Source organism: Medicago sativa, chromosome 7 (assembly GCF_051527215.1).
Source record: "Medicago sativa cultivar Bolivia chromosome 7, Bolivia_mono, whole genome shotgun sequence".
NCBI lineage: Eukaryota > Viridiplantae > Streptophyta > Magnoliopsida > Fabales > Fabaceae > Medicago > Medicago sativa.
Genome location: NC_140755.1, coordinates 84,607,475 through 84,624,291, shown reverse-complemented (window position 1 = coordinate 84,624,291; position 16,817 = coordinate 84,607,475). Strand labels below are relative to the sequence as shown.

The following is a 16,817-nucleotide window of genomic DNA, read 5'->3' as shown; positions in this document are numbered from 1 at the left end:
TCCGGCACTGCACCGCACCGCGCGGCCGCTATTGACTACTATGAATGGTTTGATGTTGGTTATTTCTCACTAGACTTATAAAAAGTCCAAATTTAACATAAGAGTAAAACCAAATTTTACAAACAAAAAAAAATGACCAAGATCAAATTTTACCAATCCATTACACTAAGGATACAATAACTCAAATTAATCATAGTAGATGCTAACATGAACTTAAACCATTCTGGAACAGAATTGCATGTTTTAAGATGGTCGCGTTGTTGATCATTTGTGTTGCACAATTTTTAGACGGTGTCACAAAACCGATTAAAGAGAGCGGGGTTCTTGGGGAAACGTGAATCTAAGTGCAACATCTTGGCCGTTCAAGTTCAAGCAATGAGATCCTGATAAATTTAATTTAGGGTGTAATTTTTACAACGTTGAGGACAAGTTGGTCTTAATGGGGTCAATATTGATACAAGCAAGGATATGAGCTACATTGAAGTGATATTAGTGATTGGGTTCAATGAATTAGAGAGACCTAAAAGGATCATACTACACCTAAGAAGTGGAATGACTATGTTGCCATTTAGAAGTGACTCATGGTTCTTGAAGATTTGTGGCTCACTAGTTTGTTAGGAAGGAAAACTTTACCTATATAAGATATTGTACTTTCTCTATTACAATCGTCAATAAAATTAAGTCTATTTTTTTTTTATTCTCAGGAGGTTTTCCTTTAGCCGTATAAATAAGAGTGAGTTTATCTATATCATTTGGTGCTCTCGCCCTTGAACACCTCATATGACAAACCCATTCCATTCATCCTCAACTACTCCATACTACTCCATGTTAACCAACCATCACCATTGTCTTACCTTCACCTTCACCACCCAAACCATACCCATCTCAATGCGGTAACAACAATTCCACTACACTTCTAGTTGACAAGGTTGATGGAATTGTGAAACAAATGGCTCTGCTCCAATCTGTGTTCGGCACCTCCATGGCAGCTCTAAACACTCGTTTGGAATCTTTGGTGCGTCGTTACGGGCTGGTGTTAAAACCTCTTGATTCTCCACGATTGGGTGTTTCTGATGTCATTCCTCAATTCCACCAACCAAAACCCATTGTATAGTTAACACTTTAACCATCAAATCTGTCTTCTCTATTGCACAACCATCATTTTTTCATTGAATAAATGTGGTACCAAAATCTCATCTCCGCCTTCTACACCATCAACTCTGATGCCACATCCTTTGGTTCAGTACACACTTCTACCTCCGGCGTCGTCCCCACCGTCGGAATCACCACCGACATCACCAACTAAGTTCCTCATTCAGTCTTTACATTCATTTTCGGTGCCAACACCCTCGCTGGAACCATAAGATGCAGGTTCATGTCTTATTTATCAACTGCTTACGCCGCCAAAGCCACTGGACATTGTCTTGACGCTGTTCTCGTTGCCACGATCAACATCATATTTTCGACCTCCACCTCCAATAAGAATTCTTCTACGAGATCCTCTTGATCTAGCAGCAATCGTGCTTCTTTCGTCAGATCTCAAATTCACTCGGGTGGAATCTTCCATGCCTTACTTGAGGCGAGAGGGAATTGGGTTTATGATGTCAGAAAAATCGCAGATGCTTTATTATACTGGTGTAATTAATTAATTAGTGTAACTAACTTTTACAATTAATATGTAATTTTTTATTTTTTGGCTTCTTCCAATGATACTTGTTGTATACTAGTATCGTTTTTTTGATAAAAGTTAGCTTTTGTAACTCAAAATTTTATAGCAGAATCTTGCAAGAGTAATGTATAAGAGGAAAAATAATACCTTGGTGTCGGATACAGACATGTGTTGAACACCAAACACGTTTTCAAACTTATGTGTCAGGGCTACATAACTTATAATAAGAGTAAATGTCATGTTAACTTGTGCCCTAAGGACACATGTTAAGGAATCCAAACGAGCAACTTTGCATTGGAAAACATAATATTTTAACTTTTAAGAAGTTGAATGCACGACTTTTGGTACGTATATTTCTATAACGAGTTTCTTAACATGTGCCCTTGAGGGCACAAGTTAACATTTGCCTAAGAGTAATGGTATTTGAACAAATATTTTGGCACAACTTTGTTGTTCTCTCTTCTAATTGGTTAAAATCAATAGAGAGAAAAAGTAAGATAGAAGATAAGAATATAATTTGAATATGAAAGAGAAAATTGTATAAAAGTTGTACTAAAATGATTGTCCAAATATCATTTCTCTATAATAATGGATTGACTATTATTGTTCATGAGATGGGTCTTATGTTGGAGGATTGTTTCTGCTTTTTATTGTTGACTTTTTAACCACATGTGATTTGTTGTGATCAGATCAGAAGGCCCAACAAGTTAATAAGGATGCTTGGCACGATCTTGCCCTTGTCCAAGAGTAGAAGTTTCTATAAAGATTTTTGCTCTCAACCCATCACATTTTGCTCGCACCCTACAACCCTTCCATATTTACCCTTGCGCATGTTAACTAACGCAAGTGTAAGTGTATGCGTTAGTTAACATGTGTAGCGCAACTTAAGTAACGCAAGTGTTAAACACAACGTCAGTTAATTTGCGCAGCCATTAGCACATGCGTGAGTTAACTCACGCACACTCTGTGCATACAACCAGAAGAGGCAGAAACCTCTATTTTCCCTATTTTTTCAATCATTATTTCATACATTCATTCAAGAACAGAATTTCCATCATTCATTCAAGCATTCATTCAATCAAGCATTAACTCATAATTATATTACGAAAAATAACATAATAAAACAACAGAATAAAATAAAGCATAATGTCATAAAAACGCTAAAAAGCGCAAGTGTGATAGGATTACAGCCAAATCCAACAAAATGTCAAACAAAAAAAAACTACACAAGTCATAAAAGCTACACAAGTCATGCTGGTCCATCCCGTGGACTTGTACTCCTCCTCCGCGGAGTCGGCACCTGCTCCAGCATGCTCCACTCAGACTGTATGCCCTGCATGATGCGAAGAACCTCTGGATTACCAAACACATCTGGATCCTCAATAACAGGCGGCTCCTCAAAAGCAGACTTCTGAATATCAAACTGATACAACTGAGGCTCCTGAAAATGATAGGCCTGATCATGCGCCTGCTCATACACCTGATAATCCTGGTGATACTGTGTCGGGTTCACCGTCTGGGATGGACCCGTCTGCGACGTTGACCCCCTGCAGCATCAACTCTAGCAAGTCCCGTTCCCCCACCTCTCCCTCGACCAGCCATAGGAGGGTGTAATGCTTCTTTCTCCCTCCGTGCACTACCAGTAGGGGCCATCATCCCTGCCCTGAGTCTGTCACTCCTATCCTGAGGCGGCTCAGGCGGTCTCTGAGACGTATTCCTCCGAGGCATATCTGCACAACATTTAACAAAACTCAAATTCAATATACATTTTCACACGCACATTGTGTCATTTCCAACAATTCAACAACAACACTAAAATTCCAACAATGTCATTTCAATCCGTAAACTACCACATTGCAGTCAAACATGTTATAATCAAAATTAACAAACCATATGCTAACTAATTTGATAAGTCACAATCTAAAAAAATAAAATAATTACCATTGAGACATTTTACCATACACATGGTTTGCAATCTTACTTATTTCTAATACTAATAACAATGTTAAGAAAAATAGACTTTTCACCCGTGCTGCCGCACGGGTCATATATAAGTTGATGCAAGTCTCTTAGTAACATCAAGGATCTATATCAACAAATTAAAAGCAAAAATTTTGTTGTTAAAAGCTCAATTTTTTTAACTTAGTTGCCCTACATATTAAACATATTATAATATACCTATTTAGTAGTGACTACCTAGAAAAACAATTACACACAAAAAATGAGTTATAATAGTATAACTACTTCAACGTTAAAAAGAAACCACAACTTTATAAAATGAATTAAAACGATTTACAACTGAATTATAGCACTTGTCTAAGGTATTGCAATGGTTTTTTTTGTATAAGATGCCACCAATAGATAACTAACAGATACAACATTATAGTCTCGTAGAAGTATCACATCGTTTAGCATTCTCAGGTATTAATGAACTTGCTCCCAACACTAACCATACATAATTGTCCAACTATATATAAAAATTGTAATTAGAACCATTGCTAACCAAAAAAAGAACCTTTCACGAAGAAGAAAAAACACAAATATATGCTTATAAATCTTTGGGTTAATTATGTTTCTAGTCCCTATAAAATAGCGACCTTGTAAGTTTAGTCCCTACTTAATTTTAATAGCATTTTTAGTCCCTAATTTTGTTTTTCTGCACTGAGTATTAGTCCCTACTCAATTCAAATTTGTTTAATTTATGCTTAAACTCTTAAATTTTTGCAGACATGTTTAGAACATTACTAAAAGTTCGTCCGCAAAAAATTATCGCAAAATTTGATTTCTACATCCAGATTTTATTACTTTTTATCTTTAACTTTTGTCGTTTTAAAAAATTCATATTTAATTCATTTCATGTCAGAAAATTCTAAATTTTAGTAAACGAACCTTTCATAGTGTTCTAATCTTGTCTCAAAAAAATCGTTCAAAAATTTAAGAGTTTAAGGATAATTAATCAAACTTTGTTTTAGCAGGGACTAAAATTATAAGTAAATTTTTTTTTATAGGGACTAAAAATGCTATTAAAATTAAGTAGGGACTAAACTTACAAGGTCGCTATTTTATAGGGACTAGAAACATAATTAACCCTAAATCTTTTACCCAATTGAATAGTAAATACATTTTATTTCAGATATTATAGACATATAATGGTTATAAAAGCTATCAATGACAAAAATTAAATATAAGACAGGTTGATGGCCATCTCTAAAATCTACCAAAACTTATGGTGACTTGACAAACTCCACAAATTGGAGGACTTTTTTTTTTTGAATCAGCTAAAATTTATTCACGTCGAGTTGTACAAAAACCGTACCCCTCACGGATAAAAAAGATAAACACAGGACATACAAAAGGTGCCGCTTATATATGGAACACCTACACACCATCTTGCTCAAGATAAAGGCCTAGCACAATTGACCCAAAAAATTCTGATGCTAAAATATGCATCCAAGGAAAAAGAAAGCAATGTTACTAACAGCCATATAACTGCCATACTAACAGAACCTTTCTAGGCCTGGCTGCGCATACTGAAGCCTCAAAATCACCCTCCTGATACACTGAAACTATGCAACAGACCCTAGACCAGCAGCTAATCACGCCTAACAGCCACCTGCACACAGTGAGGATCATCCACGAAAATAGCAACAGCAAAACAAAAATACTCCACCACCAACTACTTCCTCAAAACAAATACTTCCTCGAAAGGCACAAATTGGAGGACTTAATTTTCCTTTATTGTTGGCAAGCTCTTGATTTCTATGTACCATTATCTTCTAAATAAGTTTTACCTAAAACAAAAAACATAGTTTTCTATAAAATTAGCATCTCCAAAGGACCACCTCCAAATATTAATTAGGATATGTACATCATCATCATCACATAAAGTAGTATATTGATTTGATATCCCATGGGGACACTCCTTTCAGATGGGATCAAATCGGCAAAAACAATATACTCTAAATGCAATTAAGTCCAAAACTAACTCAATAAAAAAAACCTATAGTCCTAATTCCATAACAGTAGCAGGAACTAAAACAGCCAAACCACACAACTAACACAACGGCAACAACCTGACATGCCTCCTACCAAAACACCAAACCGCAAAAGCCACCAGCAACAAAAGCAGCACAACAGACAACACCATTGCACAACCTGCTGTCAACACAGTAGCAATGCCCACAAACAGATGCAGAGACCGCAGCAGCACCTAGAAAACAAAATCCCCTATCAAAAACCCTCAAACTGCCAGCACTAAAACACATGACAGCACCAAAGCTAAAACATCAGAAAGCACCAGCAAACTCAAAAAACCCCAGCACAGCAAAGCAGCAACCTCCAAATGAAGCACCAATAGCCGAGCCACATCCAAATGAGGTTGTTCCACATATTGAAGGACTAAGGACAACATCAACTCTAAACACAAAAAACCAAGCAATCATTGATAAAGTTAATCACGATTATATAATATAAGATACTCATGTCAAACTATAGAATTGTACGACATAAATATTGTAGTACCATATGATAACCAGATAAAAACATCATTAAAGTCAACATATTCTTCTTAGATTTTTTTTCAATCACATTTGTTTATCAATAATGAGACACATCAGCAGAAAAAAATTACCATCAAACAAAATTGAGAAAAGAGATACATATCCAAATGAGAGAATCAAGTTTGTAAAAGCACAAATCCTATTCTAAGTCCCTTCATGCTTGAAAAGAAGACAATTGAAAAAGGAGTCAACTCTTATCCCTCAAGATACCAACTGAACAAAAGCTACATAAGCTGCAAAAATCAAATCATATAGTTTAAGATAACTATGTATTTGACTAATGAACAAAAAAAAAATCAATTTGAACTTAACTACAAGAGCACATGCCACAACCAAGTACTTTGATTGTTTCCATAAGCTAGTGATGATATAAACTCAATTGCATTTTGCTCACAATGCTCGATTCACCAAAATTGTTAAACCCATTATTTAAGCTTTAAGAAATATGGATCAAACATTATAGCAGCAGTAGTTTTTTCTGTATAATCAAAATTTCTTCTTTTAATAATAATAATAATACTATATATATATATATATATATATATATATATATATATATATATATATATATATATATATATATATATATATATATAACCTATAAAAGAAATTGGGGAAATGAATAAAAAAAGTCAATAGCTACGAAGATGCAAGATGAAACTAAAGCATGGCTAAGTTGAGATCCAATTGTTATAGGGAAGTCACTTCTGATTGCTTAAGGGATGAATCCATGTTCAACCATGAATAAACATAATCTTTAATTTTATTGGACAAATTTTTTTTTTTACACTATTATTTTAGTGCCACTAAAAAATTTAATTAGTTCCAATTTCCAAATAAACTGAACGAAACAGTCAAAAGAAACAATCGGAATGACAAAATAGTTGAATTGATAGTTAAACTGATATCTATCATTATCACATATGAAACATGATTACATGAAACATTTTCTGAACATAGACAGAAACACGTGATTTGGTTTTCAATCAACCAACATGCAGAACTAACAGAAACACTAATAAATCTACAGAAAATACCTGGGGTCAGAGCGTGATTTGCAGAAAATCCCTAGGATTGAAGAACAGACTTTCAGCACGAATCTCGGCGGAAGAACATCATCCTTCGGTTCTTTTTCAATTGGGTTCTCCAGCTTCATGACTTGTATTGCATTCTTGAGAAAAAAAAAATCATGAGGTTAAAACTATAATATTGGAATAAAAAGAAACAATCATGAGAGGAAAAAAAATAATCAAAGAAAAAGCACAACAGTAATTTCAAATCTAACATAAGTTTAACCTCACCTTTCATAGAGGTAAATAAGGGAGAGACCGAAGCGAGGTTGACAGCGGTGGTTTCCAGTGAAAGGGGCGGAATTGGAGGCGATGAGGATGAAGAAAAGTAGCGAAATCAACTATTGAGAGAGGAGAAGAGCAACGACTGAGAGAGAAGAGAAAATGAGATAGAAAGCAGAGGTTTGATTTGATCAAGAAGAAAGTTTTGGTTCAACTGATGAAGGAAGAAGAGGGGGGAGAGTAGATGGGAAGGAAAGGTGTATTGGGAAACTGAGAAGGGGAAAAATTCAACCTTTTTTTGACAAAAGGGAAAAAATTCAACGTTGATGGGTCTTGGAATGCGTAGGAAATAAAACATCATTAAATTAATGAATAATTACCGAGGCAGATTTCAAATTTGAAATTCAAATGGGGGCGTCAATTTTGTTTAGGTTTAGGGTTGAAATTAGGGTTAGCATATGTACCTTTGGATTAGATATAAAGTAGATGGCTTAAATGCACTTTTGGCCCCCTATGTTTCAAATAGTTGCGATTTTGACCCCCTAAGAAAAAAAATGGATATTTTGGCCCCCTATGTTTTGTTTCTCTTTTGGTTTGCTGAAAAGTCAATTAAAAAATCGAAAAAATCAATTTTTAAATAAAATAAATGAAAAAAATAATAAAAAATTCTGGAAAAATGAAAAATAATAAAAAAATAAAAATTTTCCAGATTTTAAATTTAATAAATGAAAAAAATCCAGAAAATCAATTTTTAAATTAAATAAATGAAAAAAAGAATAATAAAAAAATACAAAATAATGAAAAAATTCGAAAAAAATAATGTCAAATTTTTCATATTTTTTAAAAAATTCGAAAAAAATACGGAATTTTTTTTAAAAAATCTGGAAAATTTGACATTATTTTTTTCGAATTTTTTCAGAATTTTTTTCGAAAATTTTTTTTCAAATTTTTTCCAGAATTTTCTAATGTTGAAAATTTGACATTCTAAAGGCGCAAGGAAACGAAAAAAGTATACACAAAAACACCAACGAGAATACAACTTGGCCACAAATTTGGTACATATTTCTTCTTTAGGGAAATGAATGTTGTCCATGAATTTTTGTCAAAAAAATTTCGTTTTTTTAATCATTTTTATTAATATTTTTATTTTTCAAGAATTTATTTCATTTTTTTATAATATTTTTTCGTTTTTTAAATTTTTTTTATTTTTTCATTTTTCCAGAATTTATTTCATTTTTTTGTAATATTTTTTCATTATTTTTTTCGTTTTTTAAAAAATCTGGAAAATTTGACATTATTTTTTAATTTTTTATTATTCTTTTTTTCATTTATTTAATTTAAAAATTGATTTTCTGGATTTTTTTTCATTTATTTAATTTAAAATCTGGAAAATTTTATTTTTTTTATTATTTTTCATTTTTCCAGAATTTTTTAATATTTTTTTATTATTTTTTTCATTTATTTTATTTAAAAATTGATTTTTTCGATTTTTTTATTGACTTTTCAGCAAACCAAAAGAGAAACAAAACATAGGGGGCCAAAATATCCATTTTTTTTCTAAGGGGGCCAAAATCGCAACTATTTGAAACATAGGGGGCCAAAAGTGCATTTAAGCCAAAGTAGATAGATGTGTAGGCCCTAATCCTAATTAGTTTAGGCGCCAAGTAACGATGACCGTTGATCAGATCTTAATGCTGGCTTCCAAAGCCTTGATAATAACACACCACTCTTAATGCTGGTTTCCAAAGCCTTAGGGTGTGTTTGTTTCAAGTTATATTGGTAGATTCCCGGGAATAAAATCATAAAAATGCATATGTCTACGTTTGTTACAAATTTACTAAATTTTATTCCCGGATATAAAATATTCCTGGGAATAGAAAAGTTTTCCCAAAGAAAATGGTGGGAATAAAGTTTCATGGAGATGGGAATAAAATATACCTGTTATATTTCCTATTTTTAAGGTTCATTGGAATATTATAATGTTAATCAAACATATTTTTTTTAAATACTTGGAATAAAATTTCTATCTTTATATTCCAATGAATGTTATTCTAATGGAATATTATAATGTTAATCAAACATATTTTTTCTAAATACCTTAGAATAAAATTCCTATCTTTATATTCCAATGAATGTTATTCTAAGAATAAATTTGCTATAGTTGAAACAAACACACCATTAATAATAACACACCACTCAATGTTGACTTTCTGATAGATAACATTTAACTTTGTTATATTTCCAATGAACAGTACACACAGCTCCATTCTCATACTCATATTTCATACTCTCTCTCTAACATCATTCCAATTCCGGTCCTTCTTCTCTCTCCCTCCTGATTTCCCTCTCAAGAACCAAACTCCTCCATGAACAATTCAAACAGATCGGTGTGTGACCGAAACAAACAAACGATCATGACCGAAAGACAAACTTAAATCCTCCTCCGGCCACCCTCCTCCGCCGTCGCAATCTCAGCCCTTTCCACTGTCTCAGTACAACACTTTCCAAGGCGATTCCAATTCCACGCCAGCTTACCATGACACTCCACTGTCGGTTTCCCTCACCCCGTCCCCCTCCTACCTCCAACCCCTCCGCCCCTCCTCCTCCTCCTCTTCCATATTAGCCTCACGGCTCCTAAGCTTTTCCCGGTATTGTTCTTTTCTTTGCAATTTTTTTCTCTATTTAGGGTTTTAATCTACGACTTAGTTTGTCTATTGGGTTTTGTTATTTAGCTTGGAAATGGAAAAACTGAATTTTTTTATATTGTATGTTAATATATTTTGATAATCTGTGATGGGTCATAATTTAGACATTGAATAAATTTTGGCTCATAATTTCAATTTCTCTGTTCGACTTTTTATTCTCTTCGTTCTTCCCTTTTTGTTTGGAGATTTTTTTTTTTTGTTGGTTTAAACTTATTTGATCTTGGTTGCATTCAAACAGTTTGATTTTATGTTCATTTGATTTAGTGCTTAAAGGGAACATATGTGATGGATGCAAACATAAAGTAAAGAAAATCTTGAAGAAAATTGACATATGCAACTATTACTATGATTTATTTACATTCTTTGAATTAAAAATATATATTTTGCTTTCAATTATTATTCGAAGTTAAACAAAACAAAATCAAGCCTTAATTTATATGGACTTAAAATTGAATGTGGTGTTGATGAATGAATGACATGTGCATTTACAACTTAGACAGATGCAGAACAGGGGAAGCTTGATTTATCATGGAGTGATAAGCATAGTCACCCTTCATATCTACAGAGTAAGGTGTTGTAGTAGTTGTTGCTGTCATGGTTGTGTTTTAGTATGATTTTCTCTCTAAAAGCCTAAGAAATAACCATCACGTGTTTAATATTGTTCAGATTTATGGACCAAGCTTTTGGTGTGGAAATCATCATGCAACTCCAAATTCTGGTGTTGAGTTGATCATTCCGTCAAACAACTTTCAAACAACGGTTTTATTTTTCTTTTTGTATATCTAAGAGCAAAAGCATGTTGTCTTCATATCATTTAGTTCATTTGATTTTTGTTTTCTTTGTGTTTGGTCTCCTTTTATACGTGGTTGTGTATGTAGATTAACATAAATAATTTTGTTTAACCTTCACTCCTCTTCCAATGCTCTCACACAATCCATCCATGACATGCCTGTTCCTTTCAATAAGCCTTTAGCATTCACTGTTTTCCCTTTGGTTCAGATAAAATCTATACATTCATTCATTATTGCAACATATTCTACAGCTTCTACCTTCGTAAACTGCCTCAATCTTAATGCTTCAACCGCAATCACCGATGTCAAATTGCTCAATTCAACATCGTTTGTCACTGTGTATTTTGAAGAGCTTTTAGGCCACTGCAAAGAATTGTATAAGATTTAAAAATTGATATACTTGAACTCGAAGATCGTCTTAAAAGCTACGGCTACCTTCCAGGTATCTTTTAAATTCAGATTCCGTTAGGTTTCTTTTTTCTTCCTTTTCTGCTTCGTAAATTTATGTTCCTGATTTGAATGAAATTTGTTTTGTTTTTTCGATTTCGTTTAGGATATTGATGAAAGAGCTGAATATCAAATAAAACCTTTTTCCTGATTTAGTTTACTCAAATGATGATTCTTAGTCACCACTATGAAACTTCATGTACGTGTTCCTTTTATTTCTTTGGTCTGTCAATTACCATTGGTTGTTTTTGTTTGGTTGATTTAATTCATTGAATTCTGCGGCACAAGTTATACTATAAAAGCATGTGAACGTTGTGGAAATTGCAGCCATTAAAAAAATCACTTGAATGTGCTTTGAAGATGAAGTCTGTTTCGAAGATGAAGTCTTTTCTATCCAACGGTAACTCCACTGTTAGTCATACTTTTTCATGCTTTATATTTTGGCCTTGTCTGGATAAACAACTTACTTTGCAGATTATTGCTCTTATATATAAGCTATTTCTATTATAAAATATAAAATAAAGTTTAATTGGTTTTGTATAAGCTATAAGCTATCTTGGAGAGCATATAAATAAGCTCAAAACAACTTATGAACATGTCATAAGTTCTCCCAAATAGTTTTGCAGGTGTTTATGTAAGTAGATAAGCTCAAATAAGTCAATCAAAATGTGCCTTTGTAACACTGCATTAGTGTTTTTTGGGACTGCAAAATGAACTGTTTTTAAATATACGAACTTGCTGATTAGAATATGTTTATGATAGAACATTATGGCGGAATTTGATCCATGTAACTGAGCCCACTTAGTGCAATAAGACTTGGTTGGTGACTTCTTGTTGTTGTTGTAAGCTTTCTAGCACTATAACACAGTACATCATAAGATAAGAAACTAGGTGGCACTTTGTCAGAAGCAAGATCCTTTTATTGCCACGCAAAATTGTGCTTTCATGCCGTCTCTCCATTTCTGGTGTTTTGCACCTTAAACATTATGAGTGTGTTCAATGTTTCTTAGACTGGAAGCTTCAAGTTCTTTAATTTTTCATAAATCATTATCCTTAGTAGGCTAGTGGGTGAGTAGGGGGCGCTTTAGGCCCCTTCTATTTATGTTTTTGTTTGAAACAAATAGATTTGATCCAGGGTGGTGCTCTTGGTTTTCAAATTTATGTAATGTAGCAACTGACCTTAAACTTCCTGCTCAAAAGTATGATCTTCCATATTGGTTTCCTGAAGCTTCTATTAATTTCTTTTAAAATGAAAACTATGATGCCGTTTATTTGCACAAGTTTCCATCTTGAAATTCTGCAAAAAAAAAAAAAAACTGCTACAGAACTGCCGCCAGAGTGACTTTTGTTCTCTGCTTATCTCTCTAGTTATTGTTTTATGGTTCAGTTTCTCAGTTCTTCTATATTTACTGGAAATTGGTCTCTGTGTGTCTGCATGTGTATGCATGATAGTTCTAGAGATAAGATTATTATATAGGAGAGAGAGAAGGGAAATTTGTTGAGAATGTAGAATATTATTATTTATTCAGTTTTTTAAGTTAGTCTATTTTATACTTTACTTTTTTTATAATTAATTCTATAGTTCAGTTGGAAACTACTTGCCTTTTTTTTTTGAATGGAAAATGTTAGTAGTTAGTTTGTTAGATTAATATTTAGTCCTTCGTTCGGTTTGAACCCAAGACCTCCACCTCCTTTGCCCTTTAGCTCAAACCAGTTGAGTTACCCAACCCCCCTCGGAAACTATTTGAATTGTTTGAAGGTATTTTCGATAGTTTCAGGAAAAAATAATAAAGATAGAAAACTGACTGCCTACTATATTTGTTCATGATATAGATAGATGCAAATGTAGTAAAGTTCATTTTTGCTAGTCTGTAAATTTCATTTTAGTCTGGAATCGTTTTTTAAGATTGTTATGATATAAGTATAACTATTTGTTATTCTAAGTCCTCTGTCTTATGTTTGAGCTGAAGTATTATATGGAATTTTTTTTTTTTTTTTTTAATTCATGTTAAATCTTATGCAAGCTTTGGCATGAAAAACATTTTTGAGTGATGGTTAATGAATTATAACATATCTAGACTACAGGTTACATATGTCAATTTCTGTCACTTCTTTTCATCTTAAATCTCCTGGATCAGAATTGGCTTTAGCGATGAGTTTTCTTTTATGTTATGCTCTTTTACGTTCAGTAGGCTTTTTTTTCTAACAAAACGTGGTTGCTATTACAAGATACAACATTCAAATTTAGCCACTGGTCTTTTTACATTCCTATTATTGTTATTGTTTATTAAACAGTGAACACCTTAGCTGCATAAGAAGCATATTGGTGTATATGGAATCAGAAAATAGAAAGCAATTTAAAATATCAGTTGGTGATTAGAAATTCTGATCATGTGGCCTTTTCTTAAATTCATATTTCTCTTGGGTTTTAAAAAATGAAGAAAAGTGGAAATTGCCTGAAATCCTGAATATCTGTTTATCTTTTCTTCTCGTTCTAAACTATTTGAGAAACAATAAGCATATTGTATGGAACATAACTCCTTTCATGTTTTAACAAACCCTCAATTTCAAATTTTGACCAGTTTTTTAAGCGGTTTATGATTTGTGCTTGATATGTAGGCCTTGGACTCTGATAAAGCAAATATGGTTGATCTGATGAAATATATGCTGAGTTATGCAAGTAGCTGCTTGGTCTCTTCAGAAAGGAACAATCTTTATAACAGAATTCTTGTTGAATCCTCCGTTAGAAACCTATTTGGTGAACTTTTCAAGCTGAGTTATAGTACACCTGGACCTAACTCTTTTGATTCAGTGCAAAATCAAATGCCTGGTGGTAGATTTGAGCGTACAATGCCTCCTGGACAAAACATTGAAATGAAAAGGGGTGATTGGATTTACCCAAGGTATTTTCTAAAATCATTACAAGTTTTTTTTGAGTCCCAGTGAAATAATAAACTAAGTTATATTGTGTAATACTGGAAAACCAAGGTGAGTGTAGACAAAATGCCGTAGTTCTTTATACAAGTTTTATATAACATACTGATGAATTAGCATTCTCTTTTTCTAATATTGGCAGGTGTAATTTCATGAATTTTGCAAGAAATATGAAATGTCTTGAATGTGAAGAAGCAAGGCCAAAAAGGCAACTGACTGGAGGAGAATGGGAATGTCCTCGGTAAGTATTTTTCTCCCTCTGAATCTTTTCCCCCCGAAGTTTTGATGCATACATCCAATTAACAGGATTTTCATTTTCAAGGTGTGATTTTCATAATTATGGGAGGAATGTAGCTTGCTTACGGTGTGATTGCAAGCGGCCTGGACAAATATCTTTGGGTTCCACCAATACCACATCACATCCAGGGTATGGAAATGTAAACCATTCTAATACTTAAGATATTGATGCTAGGTTGGTGGCTAATGAAGAGAAGGCACGACGTTGGTTTAACAAGGTTTCTCAACTAGACAGCAACTCTGATATTAACAGTGTGATAGACGATGAAGATTTTCCGGAAATAATGCCATTAAGGAAAGGAGTTAATAGATTTGTTGTAAGCACGAGGAAAACTCCACTGGAGAGGAGGTTGACCAATGCTCAATACAAGAGAAGCTTGGGGAAATAATGACGCTCCCGAAGTTGAGGACTATAAAACTAGGGAGTCAGCCAAGTCTCATGATATTCTGGACGACATTCTAGGTCGTTCAACTGGCCCTCCTCAATCTGACTACAAAAATATGGGTGCTGAACAAAGTTTCAGTGGAGAAAGACAACCGTCAATTGCTAGCAATACATCACATTTCCAAGATGTGAAAGGGAACAACACTAATACCCTTTCCCCTTTTCCATCATATGCCAGTTCTGGTGACACCGACAGTACACAACTTTCTAATAACTCTTCAAGTGAAAACGTCATCAAGGACAAAGAGAGAGCAAGCTGAAAAATCCGATAGATGGTTTAGAAAGATTGCGGAGCTGAATGATGTTCCAGATATAACAAGTGCAATATCCGATGATGATTTCCCTGAAATAATGCCAATGCGTAAAGGAGAAAATCGATTTGTTGTTAGCAAGAAAAAGGATCGGTCCTTGACAACACCAGCATACAAGAGACGTTTGGCCATGGAGCAATCTGGCAATACTAACTTTGTCCCCTTTGTACCCTTTCCCCCAGATTACTTTGCCAAAAAGGAAAAACCACAAGCTGATGGAACAGATTCAACAGACAGGTCCAGTGTTGAATCATCCTCAGTATCTGAAGGGACTGAGATGTCAGGTGATGCTACAGCTAGACCTGAACAGAGTCCAGGACCTTCTTCTGATCAGATCTCAAGTAAAAACAATCGTATTGGTTCTACTTATGCGGCTTCAAGCAGTGGAAATTGAAGTCAGGATTTCAATCAAGATCATGTGCAAATCTGACAGAGAGTTCATCCACAGGTTCAGCATCTGAGAATCAGTGTTGGAACAGAATGGTCAGGGAAAAGTTTAGAGAGATCAGCGGTCAGGGAACCGGATCCTTTGGATATGTCCGAGGAGGCAAAGGCAGAGAGGTGGTTCCGTCGTGTTGCCCAAATTAAGGATATTTCTGAGCTCAGTCAGATTCCAGACGAAGATTTTCCCTCAATAATGCCTATGCGTAAAGGGGTGAACAGATTCGTTGTGAGCAAGTGGAAAACACCACTGGAAAGGAGATTGACATCTCAGCAGTACCGAAGAAATCTTCAAATTGTGAGCTCAGATCCTGTTAAGAGAGAAAATGAAGGTGGCTGAAGATTAGTGTTTATTTTTGAAGGCGATGTTAAAATTTTACCAGCAATTATACAAAAGGAAAATGAAGATGTGGAAAACATGAATATTAAAACATTATATTGTGACATCTGTAAGAGAATTTTGACATCAATTATTTATCTATCTTTGTTGAGGCCCCTTTGATTTATTTCATATTGGAGATGGGGACTAGCTTGTCATATTTCATAAATAAGTGATGCATTAAAACCAATATTTTCATATTTTCTATCTTGATTCTAGAAATGGATTTATAATCTTGTTTCTATGGTCAAATCAAGTGTATTTGTTAAGTAGGGTCATGCTAACAAGTGACTGAGGGGCCCAATCGCTCAAAGGAAGGAGCCAACACAAAGGAAAGGCACAAGAGGAAAGCAATTGATGTCCAAGCCGCTTCCTTTGTCTCTGCCGAACGCAGCTTTTGTTGTTGATGCCAAACGCCGCCTATAAGGAGTCGTTGTACTTGTTAAGAAATTAAAGACTTATTTTCAAAACAAATTTTTTCTTTTCTATTCTTTCTATTTTTAATTCCTTAAATGCCTAAAAGACACTTGTTAGCATTTCCTTTTAA

The 16,817-nt window shown here is 34.0% G+C and overlaps 1 protein-coding gene and 1 pseudogene across 4 annotated transcripts; one reads left to right on the top strand and one right to left on the bottom strand.

Moving 5' to 3' along the window:
• Positions 1-4,929: 4,929 nt before the first annotated feature.
• LOC146909490 (uncharacterized) lies at positions 4,930-7,811 on the bottom strand. 3 transcript variants are annotated; one of them, XM_085724634.1, is made up of 5 exons: positions 7,530-7,811; positions 7,266-7,399; positions 5,967-6,085; positions 5,743-5,879; positions 4,930-5,460 (listed from the first exon to the last, which is right to left on the bottom strand). In XM_085724634.1, the coding sequence occupies exons 2-4, from the start codon at positions 7,382-7,384 to the stop codon at positions 5,755-5,757; spliced, it is 363 nt and encodes a 120-aa protein (XP_085580760.1). In that variant the 5' UTR covers positions 7,385-7,399; positions 7,530-7,811; the 3' UTR covers positions 4,930-5,460; positions 5,743-5,754. The 3 variants fall into 3 exon arrangements, with proteins under 3 accessions (XP_085580760.1, XP_085580759.1, XP_085580761.1); XM_085724633.1 differs by having other exon boundaries at positions 5,033-5,879; XM_085724635.1 differs by having other exon boundaries at positions 5,033-5,879; positions 6,006-6,085.
• A 1,974-nt stretch (positions 7,812-9,785) lies between these two features.
• On the top strand, positions 9,786-16,439 carry LOC146909489 (zinc finger protein VAR3, chloroplastic-like; annotated as a pseudogene). The gene is made up of 8 exons (XR_015018170.1): positions 9,786-10,168; positions 10,722-10,791; positions 10,892-11,458; positions 11,570-11,662; positions 11,791-11,874; positions 14,083-14,366; positions 14,540-14,638; positions 14,720-16,439. The product of XR_015018170.1 is annotated as a zinc finger protein VAR3, chloroplastic-like (transcript).
• The last annotated feature ends 378 nt before the right edge of the window (positions 16,440-16,817 follow it).

Excerpts from the sequence above, each read along its gene's own strand:
- LOC146909490 (XM_085724634.1), bottom strand. The coding sequence starts at position 7,384 with ATGAAGCTGGAGAACCCAATTGAAAAAGAACCGAAGGATGATGTTCTT. Across the intron at positions 6,086-7,265 it reads AAATCACGCTCTGACCCCAG|AGTTGATGTTGTCCTTAGTC; the intron begins GTATTTTCTGTA and ends TTTTGTGTTTAG. Across the intron at positions 5,880-5,966 it reads GGGGTTTTTTGAGTTTGCTG|GTGCTGCTGCGGTCTCTGCA; the intron begins GTGCTTTCTGAT and ends TTTGTTTTCTAG.